Here is a 16284-nt window from a genome sequence, read left to right on the forward strand (position 1 = left end):
ACATTTGATTGTTTGCGCCTAAACTCACAAGTCTCATTTCATCACAATTTATCTCACTCTAATTTCATCTCTTGATTGTCTCGTTTACCAACTTGGCAACTAACTTTTTCCCATAGTTCTCGATTAATAAAATGCTATCTTATAAAGAGCATACAGAAAATAGATTTTGATCTTACCAATGGTTTGCATGAATAGTGAGAAAATAGATACGAAAATGTTCTATATTTAATTTACTTCTCGATCGTGGTATTACCAATCAACCAAAATTCATTTGTAGTTTTTCCTTTTCCCATATAATAAAAAGAGTGTACATTTGACTTCCAAAAAAAAAAATTGTGTACATTTCATTGAGAATTTTATTCAAAAAACTACTAATTATATCTACAACCTTTTCAAATTCTCGTTCTAAAAAACTCGATTATATTTAAGCAATCATGATTTTTATTTGGTCCACACATCGCCCAATACAAATGGATGGGCTTATTAAGGCCCATATTCTCCGATGGGTCCATTTTGAGAATCTGGCTGGCTGGTTGGCACATACCGATATACTCTCTCCAAACGAAAGCGACAAAGAAAAACGAGCGTCATGAGTCACACACAGAATTTTTGCCTTTCAAAGAAAAAAGAAAAAGAAATTTATCCAAAGTCCACACTTGAAAAAGCAAAAAAATCACGAGGTGGAATTGGGTTTCTGAAAATCACTTTTTCTTGAATTTGGATTCTCCAATGGCTCCCCCAGAAAGGGGAAGAACATCTACAATGCGAATCCCATGGTGTCATGCATTCGTGTCGTTCATCCTCAAATTCTTGAATTTTCTGCAGGCTTTCGTGGGTGTCGCGATTGTTATATACTCTGCTTACATGCTCACCCAGTGGCAGCACCACCGCGACGAATTTCCTCCGCCAGCTCCTTCGCCCAGTGACTCTGAAGTTGAGCTGGCTTCTCAAGTCATCGATCCTATGAATTTTGCGTATGGTGTCGTTTCATTCGACCACAATGCGCTTCGCATGGGTTTGCACTCTCTTCCAGCTCCATGGTACACTTACTTTGTTTTTAGTTTAATCTAATGTCTTTGTTGAGATATTGAATTTGTATATTTTATGTCTAATTTTTAGAATCAGGGTTATCATTTGATTCGAATGATTAATTAGCGGTTGTTTATTTTTCTGTATAAATATTTCATGACAGGTTTATATATGGTTTTATGGGAATCGGAATTTTAGTATGTTGTATCACTTGCATTGGTCATATTGCAGCTGAAGCGATCAATGGCTGCTGCCTATGCTTTGTATCCTTCTTGTAGAACGGTATAATCTCTTTTCTCGGTCTCTCCCGGACGAGGCCCAAAATGAAAAGATTATATATATTTATCACATACTGATTTTTGAGATCGTTCTTCAATTTAGAGTGAAGTTGGATTCTGATTGAAACTATACAAATACTGATACCGATGCTCAGACTTATTGATGCCTATCGAGACTCTTTTTTTCTTCCTGGGGATTGAGTAGAAATCATCTGGATCATGATTGTTCGTTCTGCATATTGTGTTAGTTTTCTCAATTTCTTTAAGAAATATCGGCTAAAGTGGCTCAAATGCACTTTAGTCTCATGATATTGCTTATCCTTGACCACAAAAAATGTCAGTATGCGTTGCTAGGTACAGTATTTGTTCTATTGGAAGCTGGTTTGGTGGCTTTTATTGCACTTGATCGGCACTGGGAGAAGGTATATCGATCAACTGAATATGGGGACTTGCAAGGTTCTTGAGTACTAGGCTTTGGTTTTGAGTCCAAGTAGGTTCCATGCAACTATTATCTAGTTACTAGAATTGAAATTATCGATCCCAAGTTAAACTAAAATAATTCAATGAAAGGATTTGTTTAATGAAACAAAAAAAAAAACTATATGTGGCTATGAATTATATGTGGCAAAGAAATCCAAACATTTCTCCTCAGAAACTTATCCAAATGATCACTGAAGAAACAAAAACAAACCTCGCAGTGTCACTAAACAATGTTATCACTTGATACTGATATTGTTTTGGTGCTTAATGGGCTCCATAGTCCATTGACACAGAGGGAAGAAAACTTAAAACATCAAAGTGAATTTGTGACATCTTCCAGAAGATAACTGGCTGCCCATCTTGTGAAGAAATTCACCCAAGAATACCATAGAAGATTGGCGATTCATAGCTGTATTAGTTAATCCTCCTCTAGCACCTGAGAATGAGGGTTACCTTATTTCATTTCCTGCATTTCGGCCCTGCATGGTTACACCATGGAGTCGGAAGTTAATCATGGTCTCCTTATTTGAAATTTCTTACTCCCTGGTCTTCTTTCCAGCTCTTTGACTCCCCCTTTGTCACAAATCTATGTGGTGCAAATTTTCTCGACGTTTCTTCATGTTATTGATAAATCAGACCAAGTCAACCTGTAAATAAAATAAAACTGTTGTAAAAACCTGCATATTCAGAATTAAGCATGTTAAAAGCATGAACTATAGATATTACCTATCATACACTCCGTTAATCTTTGTACGATGATGCACATGCTTTTACTTGCTGCGTCTTTGACATAATTTTTTTCAGGACCTCCCACTTGACCCAACAGGAGAACTTGACAGCCTCCGCGCCTTCATAGAGGACAATGTCGATGTCTTTGAGTGGATTGGCATAGCTATTGTTGTAATTCAGGCATGTTAACTTTTTTAGTGTTCATAATGTTTTAGTATATTTAACCCAGATACAATTTTTCAGTCTCAAGGACCCTCTTTTTAAAAATGAAGAGATACTTGTTATAATAAATGATCAAATTACTGTAAAATTTATTCACCACCTTCTAATGAGCTAGAGACAATAGGACGGATGGATGATTCTATTAGAATGGATAATATTTTATAATTCATCATGATCTTTTCATCAGCACATTTTGTTTCAGGGCCTACATGATTTTAGTTGGTCAAATCCCTTTTAATGCCGAAGATATGATTCCTGTTATTCTTTGTCAGGTACTTTCTGTACTTTTTGCGGTGATACTCAGATCCTTGGTATCCAGTCGAAGAGGGGACGATGATATTGAGGAGGATAATGGTACTCAGAGTAGAACTAGGGAACCACTGCTTAATACGTACTCAAGCCAAGCATCTGGGTCGACTAAGGGTGATTCTGATATCTGGAGTTCAAGGATGAGAAAAAAGGTTGGTATCTATACTATTTGTACTGGATTAATGACTATAAGTGACCAATTATATTTCTAATTGTATTAACTTTCCGTTCCGAACCCTTATTTTTAATTAAAAAGTATGTATAAATAAAATAAAATTCGATCTCATTGCATTTTACACAAAAGGTTACTGTACTTGAAACTCATGTTTTATGTTACAACTTAATATATATGCATGCATCAGTAAATTAATAACAAGATTAGTATTTTAATATCAAGATTTTTCTATTGTATTTTTGGTTTTATTTCAACTGAAGTTTCCAGTTAGCAACAACCATGGACGTGTCGATGCCACCATTAATTTAATTTGGTTACTGTGTGCTTATGTCAAATTTTAGTTATTTCTGAGGACTTTTGAGCATGTGAGTTGTTTCAATGCAGTAGCTAAGTTTGCGTGAGTTGGTTATCATCATTCACTTTAAAGGTGAAAAACTCAAGGATGAAAGAGGCTTAAACAAGTAGGAAATTGTGGCAATTCTTTTGAGGCTTGGCTATAGATATCATTAGTTGAAAAGTAGGATCTGCCCCTCTTTGGACAAATAATCATCCAACAGAACAGTTCGTAAATCGAGCTGTCTTATTATGATCCTTGCCCTCTTATTCTAGAGTGACAGATCTGGAATATAGTCGATGGGAGACTTTTAAAAGTAATTTGGAGACTTAAATATAGAATATTACAAATAAAATGTGAATTTTTTTTCATTTAACGTGGGGTAATGGGTCCGCGTAGTTTCTCAAGTTATTTCATGCAGTTTCCGCGCCGCTGCTCACAAATGAACTTACTTTACCAGTTTATACATTTAAAAATTTTCACATCTTTTCCGCTCTTTCAAATTTCTGAATGGTTCTGAATTGATTTGTCTCAGTATTTCATACCCTCTTCAACCAGTTTCCTGCTAATTCATATCTTGAATTTAATCCCCTTCATGAATTTCATTGTTGCAGTATGGATTCAATAGTGATGGCACAAAAAATGATTTACCAAGCCAAAACGCTTCCACTGATGTGTGACGATCAATAAAGGCATGAACCTTAAGTAAACAGAAAGCAGACATACTCCGGCCGTCTTCTCTTAGCAAGTGATCTATGTTAATTTTTTTATTTGTATGGTTCTTTCGTGAGTGTGTTGTTTGCTGAATGAACATGTACATGTCGATAGACACAATGTGGTGGTGCTAAGTCCTTTTATGTTTTAAAAGGCGATGTAATCCATGACGGCTGTGTTGTTGTGTACTTTTGGTGACTTTTGAATGTGTATATGTGTGCATATATATTGACGTAATTACGAAGAACATGATGTAATTTTGCTCGTGCAATTCTAGTGATTTTTTTTTCATTTTTTTTTGTCTGAAAATATCAAGCGCCGTGATTATTTTGTCGGTTATCGATGCTAGCATACAACACTGTCCATCTGTGTGGTAGTATTTAACATTTCGATTTGTTTTGCATATGAAGTGCAAAAAAATTATACGCAAAACAAATCGAAATGTTAGATCTACTCTTCAAGCATTGTCCAAAGGCAGCATCAAAAGATCCTGTTAAGTCATAGGACTAGGAGAGGCCGTTAGTAAAAGGATTGTCTGTAAAGAGGAACCTGAAAGTTACAGCAACGATACATCTGTCTAGATTTTGATTTTTTTATAGTTAAATATGTTCATTATAGAAGTTAGAACTATACTTGTTAATATGGTAATATAGATTATCCTTGTAAAATTTTTCATCGCATAATATAAAAGAGATTGAAAAACTATCTAGGAGAATTAAGATGCAACCCAAAAATGAGTTTTACTTGGTTGGTCAAGAATTAATGCATATTTTGTAGAAAATGAGGTGAGCAAACAAGAACCACTGCAAGATGCAATAACTTCATTCCCATGTGAAGTGGATTGTCACAGTCATTAGCTGTTTCCATTCCATCAAAATCCTGTTCCAATTGACTTTCAGTGATTTATTATCCCTCTGCAAATTAAAAAGTAAGGTCAAAAGGTGAATAGTTCTTTCCACTTGAGGGCCTACAAATTTTTAGTTTTCTATTTATTTTTTTTATTAAGCAATGAAATTTGAATCCAACATAGAAAGTTGGAAATGAATGTCCAACTACAATTGCTTTGACTTGCCCCGCTTGAGAAAATTGCACTGATCATTAATTTGTTTTCTGTCCTTTTGGCATTAATATTGCCTTTAACCTTTTTACATAAAAGAGGTGAGTTTTTCCCCCCGAATTTGTTGTGAAGCATGAATATTTATTTTATAGAAATCTGTCCACCAACAAAAGAAGTTTTACATGGACACCTGCTAGTATATATAACTAGAAAATAAGCAATGAAAGATACGATCGAAACCTCCAAAGTTGGGATAACGTAACACATGTTGTCCAACTCCTCTTTTCTAGTGAAAAAAAAAAAAAAAAAAAAAAAAAAAAAAAAAAAAATGAGAGAGTTCTCAGAATCTAATAGGCTTGAAATTGGTAAAAGAAAACAGCATATTTCAGCAACACAAAACCGAGCACATAGGAAGCTTAAAAAAAAACCTCCACTTATGTTTAACAAGAGAGAGTAGCATGGGACCATTTCATGATGAAGGGAGTTTGCCGTGCAGAAGATCAAACACATACAATATTCATATTTAATATTTATAAATAATTTATACCATTCTGGTGTTTTACAAAAAAGGGAATACAAATAATATACAACAGAAATGGTCCTGACAGTGGAAGGATGCACATTATGTGCAGCAATTTGCATCACAAAAGGGGCTGGGGACCATACAGTAGTAGAGTTGTGGACACAGTAAAGGAAACTATAAGTTGTTTGAAAGAATGAATTGGCCTGGTCTTACATCCTACCTGTAAACTCAACCACCGCTTCTTCTACAAGCTCTTCCAGTAACTTCCCTTCAATCTCCTTCCCTAAATTATCAGCCTCCAAAGTCAAATGATCGATCCATCCCTTGCCTACGACCTCCTTTCTCACTACTCGCTCCAACATGAGGCTATTGTCGTCCCCACAGTCATCCGAAACACATTTGATCTCACCAGATAACCATAAATTAGTTCGGTTCCACACCTCGTCCAGCATCGTGAATGATGTGTTCCCCAATATGCTATTGTGGGCTTTAATGCAAGGAATGGCTCTTTGACCCGAGACTGACCCATATCCAGCAATTTCCACTAGAGCAGCATTTACACAGTCAAACACAAGCTTTCGGGTTGATCGTTTTAGCCTCCGCTTGGCCTCATGCATTGTCTCCTTGTCTTTCAAGTCAATGTATTTGTCTCTTAACAATGGGTCTAATGGGCTATCAGGAGCGTGCCATCTGCCTAAAAATGAGTTCGATCGCACCTCCCCTAGCAGATCAGAAACAGATAATAGTGTCTTGACGAAGAAAAACCATTCTCGTTTCTCTTCGTCGGTTCCTTGACCAGAAAATGATTGGTTTGGAGAATATCTAGAGACTGTGTCAATGCATGAATCATCCCATGAAAGAGTGCGAGCAATGGATCCTATAGGTGGTGATTTGTCAATCAGGTTTGATCTAACAGGATTGGTTGGCAACCCATCACCTGTAATATAAGTAACATAAAGAAACAAAATTTTAGTTTAATAAAATATCCAGCACAGGAAAAAAAAAAAAACAAACAAACAAACTGAAGCTAATTTCAGGCAACGCATTTCACCATGTCTATGAGGCTTGACATAGTGAGGAAACACTGATGCCACATGCTCGTCTTCTTCGAATGGTGTATCTAGGACAGATACTGGACTCGGCTGATCCAAGTTTTCGCCTGAGGTCCTAGCTGCGACAGGCTTTTCTATGGAAAATCCGGTCTGCAAATGTAGAATTCATGAACATCATTCTCAAGTTTTCCTGATGGTAAATAATCTAAATGAAACTGCGTACCACGTATTCAAGAGGCAAAATAAAATTTAGACCATTAACATCCCCAAATCACAAAATACAAGCAAGAACCAATACAAGCATTCCTCAACTCTTGATAAAATCCAAAATTGATTCAAATTCTAAGTCGAAAACTAAGTACAGCCAGAATTAAGCTTTAAAAGATCAAGCAGCATTGTGCAGCCAGGCTAAAAGAAATTCTGTTTCCATGGTTAAAAACGTAGCCAGGATTTTCTCCACCATCATCATCTGCCTCACATTCAATCCTCATGAAGATCACAACTCTACAATAGTATTACCGATTCTTGGTATATGCAGAAAATGGCAAGTATTTACGCAAGTTACTGAGTAAGCTTATGTTACTTTACAGCAAACAAAGAACAATTCCTGAAAGTAAAAGAATGTAAAGAGTATAAAAAGTGGTTTTTATTTTGCATGTTTAACGCTTGATCTAACCATTAAATAAAAAGAACAGAGAGCCAAACAAAAGACTTCAAAGCTAACGTATCTAATTGCCCCAAATAAGGTATGCATAAAAAAGACAAACTGTAACATTAGCACTAACGAAAAAATAAAAATACCTCAGGACATGTTGCAGCAAACTCGCCAACTTGATTTGAGGAAGATGCCTTGCTAGAAAGCTTGGGCCAACTAGGTGAAAAATGTTGAAATCCTTCGTCAATAAGACCTTCACTTCTATTGCAGCCTTGTTCAGGAACACTCTTGGGGTGAAATTCATCTTTGGCATCAGATGTAAGTGACTTATCTTTACTAGCTTTTTTGTTCCTCGAGAAAAACAAACTTGACACTTTCCCTTTGAATGATGATTTAACTATTCTTTCCTTCGTCTCATCCTTTTGAGCTCCCGATTTGTCCTTATCTGGAACTGATATGCTTGTACTTGACCTAGTTCCATATTCAGTAAAAGAAACGGGAACTGACTTCGACCGCATAAGATTCTTTGGTGAATGATTCATGCTTTCATTAGGCTCTGGTCCGTTGTCAGCCAGAGAATTTGAACCCTTGAGTTCTTTGTTGGAAATGCCATCTTCTACTGGCATTACTGTCTTCTTTGTCTCAGAAAGTGCAAGCATTTCACCCAATGTGCTGGAAATTCTTCGCGCATATGTCTGCTCTTGGCAACTCCCATTAGATGCCATCATGGCCCATCTTTCAGAAAGGCGTTTCTTAGCTTCTCTGCAAACTGACGACTCCGGGGAACAGGATACTCTACCAAAAGAAGAAGTTGAAAACGGACTACCAAGCCTGTTAACGTAATCCCAAGAGTGCCTAGATAGAGGTGACAGGACTTCTGAGTCACTAAGATTATCAGCTGCGTATTCAATTTCTGATTTATTAAATGAACTTTCATCACCAACATAACCATTGGAGAACACAGAAGACATCAAGCCTTCATCACGGTGGTGCCTGCCAAGTTTCTCACGCATTTGCTGTGTGATTGCTTTTGCAACTTCTCTTGATTCTTGATTTCCATCATCTTCTACCTCCCCCAAAATGTCTTCACCATTTACTACACCCGGTGATTCTACTCGTGGACAAATATCTGCCTTAATATCATGAGACTTCACAGGACTTGGCTTCAGAACCACTATTCGAGTTGCTTGTGAGGGATTTTCAAAATTCTTCCACCTTGCTGGGGAGGAATTAACCAGTTGACTTTTCTCCAACCCATTCAACAGAACAAAAGCACCTTTTTTAATTTGTTTTCCATCCATAGAGCCAGCACCAGAAAAGTCGTTACTATTTGCCACTTTCGAAGGTCTAAGAACAGTGATACGCTTTATCTCAGGCGGAGGAAGGGATGGTAGAGTGTAAAGATTATGTGAAAACATAGAATTTGGTTCTTGTAGACACTTGAGGAATAAGTCTTTATTGGAATTCAATACTTCTAATGCATCTTGGAATTGCTTAGACTGACGAAGTTTTTCATCCATAGACATGCGTTTTGCTTCGACAAACTTCTGACGAACAAGAGCCATCCTTTTGTCATTTGAAGTTTCATCGTATCTTCCCTTATGAGATGATTTCTGCAATGTTTCGTAGACATCTTTACATTGATGTGGCTCTATGTCGCGAAAGAATCCATTCTGTTGCTCCCAGTAACACATTGGTGTGTCTGAATGACTACGAGAATGGCCTCTCGAATGGTTTCTCTGCATAGATGCATCAGTTTCTTGCCTTGGAAGAGTATCAAGCCCCATTAGTTTGGCAATTACATTTGGTGGACCACATCTCGAGTCCACGTCTTTGGACATCTCTTGGGCAATGAGCATCTTCATGGGTGTTCCATTTGATTTTCTGTTGGAGTGTGAATTCCTAATTTCAGATACAATCTGCAGGTATCACAGAGACAAAATAAATTAGTGTTAAAGAAACTCGGAGAAGCAGAGGCAAAGGCATGTAAGTCACTGGAACTTAATAGTACATCATATAGAGAGTAAAGAATTTACCCCTTTCTCCTCCATTGGGTCACCTGATGGACTCATTCTTGTTACATCTGATCTGCTTCTTGAGAGAGGGGAACCTGAGAATCAGAAACCAGTAAATTGTCATTCAAGAATGTCTTGCATATGCTTACTAATTGGAAAACAAAAATCAAAGTTAATCCATGAATGAAGAAAATTACAAGGAAAATTCAAGGAAACCATCATCAAAAGGAAAAAAATTCCATTACAAAATCCGTATGCAATTGAAACTGTATCATGTTGTCACACTCCATTATATATCTGCCAGTATTTTAACCCAAATGCATTTCAAAAAAAAAAGTGATGGATATGCATGACAGCAACATTTCTGTGAGGAAATACACAAATTTAGTAGAGGAAATGATCCAAATAATTGAACCTTCCCGATGGGGTTTATCAGTGAGCATCCGGTTTGAGGACACCCCTACATTCAATTCAAAGAGGTTCACCATTCTCCCCAAGCATCCTGGAAATGATTTCTCAAAACTGTGATTTTCAACATTATGATGAATGCCATTCATCTCACTACCTGGTACAGAATGTTCCTTGGAGTTAACTACCCAAAAAATCTACAATTTAAAGTTTAACAGGGATAACAGAAAGAAGAAAAATTGTTGACAATCCGCCTGTAAAGTACCTCTTGTAAGAAGATTACTGTTTTGAAGTAAAAATATATACAAATGTAGCTATTTTTGCAAATTTTCAATCACCTCCCTTGGAGCAACCAACCTCACTGCCAAAATAAAAATAAAAAATCAAATGGCAGAAACATAAGAGGGAACAAAAGACAACCAGGCAAAGAATTTGGGGGAAAAATGGTACGAGATGCAGAATTTAGTAAATCCATACTGCAAATACTCGAAAATATAAAGATAAGCAACGCAAACTAAATACAAGGAGAAGAGAATATGAGGTGAACGAAATATAAAGACTGATCTTTTTAGAAGAAACCCACGGCAAATCAATTGCATCCTTATGCAGAGAGAGAAAGGGACTAAGGGTAACGAGAATAACAGAGAGCTAAATAATTGAACATTTACAGTATCCTCCCAGGAGGATCTTACATCATTAACTTACAACTAACAAGACAGTGTAAATCACCGAACAAATAAAGAGATCCTCAGTTACAATTACGAAATGAATCTCACAACCGATATTTTCCTCATGTCACAAAAAATAGAAACCAAAAGTAAGAAAAAATAATAGAACTAAAGTACAACACTTTTCCAGTGAATCACCTCCGGAGCTCACAATTGGATCTCGCACATATTCTACAAAGAAAGCTAATATTGAAGTACATCTCCCACCAAAAGAAAATAGGCAAATTTTTAATCAGGAATAAAAAGCTTTATCCTTGATTAATCTTGGAAAGTAAAATAACAGTAAGTCCAAAAAATAGAACTTTATCCTGAAACACTACCGCTTTATTCAAAAATCATACAGAAAAGTAGCAAACACGGAGCAGACAAAAAGAAGTCCAAAATACAAACACAGATATTCGATTTAACTAATCACCTTCGAAAAACGAGATCGGACGACAGCAGAAACAGGCGGAATCTTGACAAAAGACACCGCAGCTAGTTCGACAATCATCACAGAATTCGACAGTAAACTTTCACTCCCAACTTCCGACAATGTGAACCGCGACACACTCACTCAGGCTATCATCTTCCACCCATTCGCAGAGAAGTATATTGTTCCAAGCACGAGATAGTGAAGTATAGTAGGTGTAGGGGAAGCTCTAGGGCACGAATCTATGATTCCGGTGAGAATGTGGCCGGAGATCAGCCGGGATTCACGTGAAGAAGAGAGAGAAAACAAAAAAAATAGCTTTTCTCTGCTTGGAGTGGAGCTCTGGCTTCTTTTCCTTCACAACCGACTCCCAGTCGGACGCGACGCGCTTTGTTTATTCTGATTAAATTAACTGTTTGGATTACGTATACATGATGAAATGAGGTGCAAATTCGGAAATCTAGAAACAAATTCTTAACGGAAACATTAATTGAAGTATTAAAATATAATCGGATTCTACCGAATGGTCCTTGTGATTTGGAGTTAATGCCCTGTGGCCCCTATATTTAGGCTCTATTTTGATTTGAGTCCACTTTTATTTACTCTGAAATTATTATCTTTGGACCAATTTTCTTAATTCCTAGGTATGCTTCCAAATTTTGGGTGGTTGGCATATTCACCTCCTGTACAAGTACTTTCGTTTACCCTTTTTTATTATTATTAACCTCCGGTAGAAACTCAAACGTCTATTATGTAAACCATCGAACTTAATTGATATAATAGTATGTAAATCACGGCAACTAGTTAGGTAAATTGCATCAAACAAGTCTGGTGCAATATACTTAATCGAAAAGATATTGTTATGAAAAATCATACTCATGATTATTTGATTCAATTTTCATTTAATCCATCACCTCATGCACTTCATGAGAAGGTCGTTTACGTATTCTTGAACGTGTATTATGTAAACCATCGAACTTAATTGATATAATAGTATGTAAATCACGGAAATTAGCTAGGTAAACTGCATTAAACAAGTCTGATGTAATATATTTAATCAAAAAAATATTGTTATGAAAAATCAAACTTGTGATTATTTGATTCAATGTACTATCAGTGATTGAAATCAAATAATTACAACATGTTTGAAACTTTGAGATATTATTATTTTTCCTCGTGATATCAATCGCATCAATATGTTTTTTAGAATGCTTTTTTTTTTTACCCTCAAAATTTTCTAATATGACAAATATATTCGTTTTATTTTACACTGGCTAGACAACAGTTATTAGCATGTACAATCTTGCAAACTTGAGTAAACAAATGAGTAATTATGCCTATTGTAGCAGTGTGAGATCAGCCAAAATATTAGTTTTTTGGGGAAAAAAAAAATATTAGAATGGCCAAGTAGTCTATTTATCATATTTAATATTAATCTTTTTTGTCCTTATATGATCACTGTCAACGACAACTGGAACGTGCCAAAAGATAGGATTAGGTGAAATGGGGGTTTCCATGCAAAATGAAGCAATAATCAATGATAATTTGGAATAATTGGTTTTCTCATTATTTAGAAACAAAAAATAATTAGATTAAATTTCTTAATTATGATTAGGTCTCTTTAATCTATTCGCTTGGTTTTGAATCTTTTGATTCACAGCAGAAAACAATTCACATCTCTCCTCTCGTTTTTAGCAATTTACTCCTTTCGTTTTTTTCCACCTCACTCAAAAGCGATAAAAACGCAAGTTTGAGGATCTTAATTGGTATTGGATCATACACAAGTGTATTGAAAAGTCGGATGTAAAAATAACAATGATATCATATCTATCGAATATGGATTTTTTTTCAAAAATATTTCAAGGTTTTTCTGAACATGGATCGGTAGAACCTCATTCTATGAGTCGAGATATCGAAATAGTTATGTCCATAAGTAAAAATACCGATTAACGACTATAATTTTACATATATATATTTATCGCGATGAATTTATAAAGAATGAAATTCATTTTATTAAATTATAATAAATAACTTGCAGCCGCTAGTTTCTTAAGGTATTATTTGCAACCTCTAAAAATAAGTGATTATGAAGATTCTCTTTACATTGCAACCTCTAAAAATAAGTGATTATGAAGATTTTCTTAACAAATTTGTTAAGAGAATCTTCATAATCACTTATTTTTAGAGGTTGCAAACACTACCTAAATATCATATCGTAAAAGCTATTTTTCTTGTGTTTTACGCGCATTATTCAAGATTAAGCCCAAGTGTTGGTGAAGCCAATAGTATTACGGGTGGAATAAGGTCGGAATTCGTCCTATAACTCTCTTAATCAATGTCCATCTCGAAAAAAAACGAGAATTTTTTTTTTCTCCCCATCCTGTATCCGAAACATTTTGGGACCCGAATATTCGGGATCCCATCGGATAGATAGAGGAAACTCGATTTTTTTTCATTTTCAAGATTTCGTTCAAAAAACAAAATATTGTGATTATTTTATTAAAAAAATACTATTTAAAAATTTATATTTCTAAATAAAAAATAAAATATTCAACTTAAAAAATATTATATTAAGCATATATCGGGATGGAAATGAAATGAGATTTGGGAAGGATCGTAATTTCGGAAATTATTTTGCCACCCCTAAATCGCATCGTCAGTGTAGTATCTGTAAAAGCCAATGTAATATACGGAAATTGTATGTAGAAGCTTATATTAAGTATTTTCAAATAATTAACAAAAAAAAAAGTATTTTCAAATAGAAAGCCAATTTAATACACGGAAATTGTATTTAGAAGCTGTGAAACATGTTTAGGATTTAAGAGTTGGGTTCCAGTTGAAGAATGCTTGATTAATTGATATTAGATATACGAGACCGATGCAATTATATAGAGAGAAGTCTTAACAAATAGACTATAAAACAACATGCAAAATTATTTGATATCAAACCTTTGAAAAGGGACAGAGCCACTGCAAAGGTTGGGGTGGGCTCCAGCCCATGCTAAAATATATATATAGAGTTTTGTTATGCTGCTCAACAACTATGCCCAACTTCATGTCCACCATGTACAATAAATGAGTTGATCAATACAATAGGTGAGTTGACTTGTACATGATGGGCATGAAGTTGGGCATAGTTGTTAGGTAACATAACAAAACTCTATATATATATATTAGTTATATTGTATATTTAATTATTTAATGTTAAAATTGTAATATTAGTCCATTTTAAATTTTTTGGTTAGCTCAATACTTAGTTCAATCTATTTTTTAAAACATATTTGTGTAGACTTAGTAAAGCCTATTTTTTTGAAATATATTTGGGAGATGTGCGCTGTTTGATTTATAAAATTGTTTTTCAAAAAAAGTGAATTAAGCATATGAAACACTTCTTCTTCTTCTTCATTTATTTTTTCATTCAAGTTTATTCTCACTCACTCCGAACGCTCAATTTTTATCTGGACTTTTGTGTTTCCTTAAATTAAATTTTGTTTTTTTAACCGCTTAATTTAATTGATGTGCGAAATCTTGGATTTCTAGAAAATAATTGTGATGCAGATTTTCTGATATATATATTTTTGAAATGATTTAGTTTCTATAATTTTCTATGTCATTTATGCATTTTCTTCATTTGAAATAAATATTTTTGCATTTTAAAATTTCTTCATTCTTTTTTTTACAACAAATTTCACATTATTTTATTATAACTGATTAGATATTTTTTGAGTCGTTCACGTGTGATTTTTTTTCATGGTATATATGTTCTACTCTATATTACTTAAAATATCATATTTTTTTTTGAGTACATTGTAAGAATATTGATATTGAAGAGGAAAATTTAGTATGTTATATATGTGAAACATCATATCTTTTACAACCACCAAAAATTTTCACGAGTTAATTCACTTGAAACATCATATTTTTAGCAGTTTATATTTTTACCATTAAATATTTTGCAAGTATTTCGTAATTATACGTTAGATTTTTTTTATATTTTATTTTTAAAATATTTAATTTATATTATTTTAAATTTTTATCGAAACAGTCAGCTCCGGGTTAAATTTTTTTCTGGTTACGCCCCTGATATCAAACATGGTGATTAAATGGGTACTTGTTGTTTCTTAACATACATGCATCGTACTATTTCGAGGTCAATACTTTTATCACTTTTGTATGTATGCATTAATAGTTTTTATTACCTAATCCATTATTAATTGAGCCTAGAAGATATCATACTCTCTTTCGATGTCCTCTGGGTAAACCCTCGAACTAACGCAATAGCCTGTAAACTACGTTAGTCAGGTAAACCACACTGAGCAAACCATGTGTGACAAGCTAGTCCAAGAAAGTGTTGGCAGGAAGAATCGAACTCCTGATCTCTGACCAAAAGTTCACTTACTCCACCAACTTGAACACCCCCTATAAACATCAAAGACATTATTAGTTAAGGTGTAGGAAAGTAGAGAGGACCATGGATACAACACCCGTTGAAATAGCGACATTGATAATTGAAGGCGAGTATAGAATTTTATGGCCAAAAATTAGGCCCCGAAGGGCCCTACTCCAACCCCCGTGGCCTTAATTTGCCGAGATTTTTCGGGAATCCAAGTTCACATTTATGGACATACAGCTTAGTTTCGTTACCTATGTCTCCCAAACCAATTAAATATCGGTGCAAGCATATTACCAAAATAAATGCAATACACAAGGATTAAAAATAAAATTTGATGAAACACGTTACATAGAAAGTGAAATTTGATTTCTCGGATTTATAGTTCGCCCGATACCAAGATCTTAAATTTAAGATAAGATTTCGAGTTCAATATTCAAATATAAAAATCTCCTCTTTCGATTAAAAAAATGAAAAAGTGTGAACAATGAGACATTAAATCTAGTTGCTTCTAAATTAAAGTATGCTTATCTACAATAATAGACGGGAAAAAAGATAAGTTGATTAGTTGACATTTATTTTGGAGTTTTATATACGGCATTGTTCCTTCGATTGCATATAATTGCCACAAATGTGCACGTTTTGGTTTGGTCGATTAAAATTAGATTCCACCTCCAATGATGTTAATCTTCAACGGGTGTATACATTAATTAAATTATTTTTATAGGTTTAGGGGAACAGATAAAGTTATCTACCTATTATTTTACAAATTCT

The 16284-nt window shown here is 34.7% G+C and overlaps 2 protein-coding genes across 4 annotated transcripts; one reads left to right on the top strand and one right to left on the bottom strand.

The window, feature by feature from the left end:
* Positions 1–587: 587 nt before the first annotated feature.
* On the top strand, positions 588–4561 carry LOC140882834 (tetraspanin-18-like). The gene is made up of 6 exons (XM_073289047.1): positions 588–1040; positions 1193–1292; positions 1649–1729; positions 2592–2696; positions 3011–3199; positions 4171–4561. The coding sequence occupies exons 1-6, from the start codon at positions 730–732 to the stop codon at positions 4234–4236; spliced, it is 852 nt and encodes a 283-aa protein (XP_073145148.1). The 5' UTR covers positions 588–729; the 3' UTR covers positions 4237–4561.
* Positions 4562–5843: 1282 nt separating this feature from the next.
* LOC140880084 (uncharacterized) lies at positions 5844–11537 on the bottom strand. 3 transcript variants are annotated; one of them, XM_073284180.1, is made up of 7 exons: positions 11124–11537; positions 10246–10341; positions 9988–10137; positions 9594–9667; positions 7704–9476; positions 6902–7052; positions 5844–6787 (listed from the first exon to the last, which is right to left on the bottom strand). In XM_073284180.1, exons 3-7 carry the CDS (start codon positions 10127–10129, stop codon positions 6060–6062), a joined length of 2868 nt encoding a protein of 955 aa, XP_073140281.1. In that variant the 5' UTR covers positions 10130–10137; positions 10246–10341; positions 11124–11537; the 3' UTR covers positions 5844–6059. The 3 variants fall into 3 exon arrangements, with proteins under 3 accessions (XP_073140281.1, XP_073140282.1, XP_073140283.1); XM_073284181.1 differs by lacking the exon at positions 11124–11537 and adding an exon at positions 10847–10951; XM_073284182.1 differs by lacking the exon at positions 9988–10137.
* Between the last annotated feature and the right edge of the window lie 4747 nt (positions 11538–16284).

The sequence above is a fragment of the Henckelia pumila genome, chromosome 2 (genome assembly GCF_033568475.1).
Source record: "Henckelia pumila isolate YLH828 chromosome 2, ASM3356847v2, whole genome shotgun sequence".
NCBI classification, from domain to species: Eukaryota; Viridiplantae; Streptophyta; class Magnoliopsida; order Lamiales; family Gesneriaceae; genus Henckelia; species Henckelia pumila.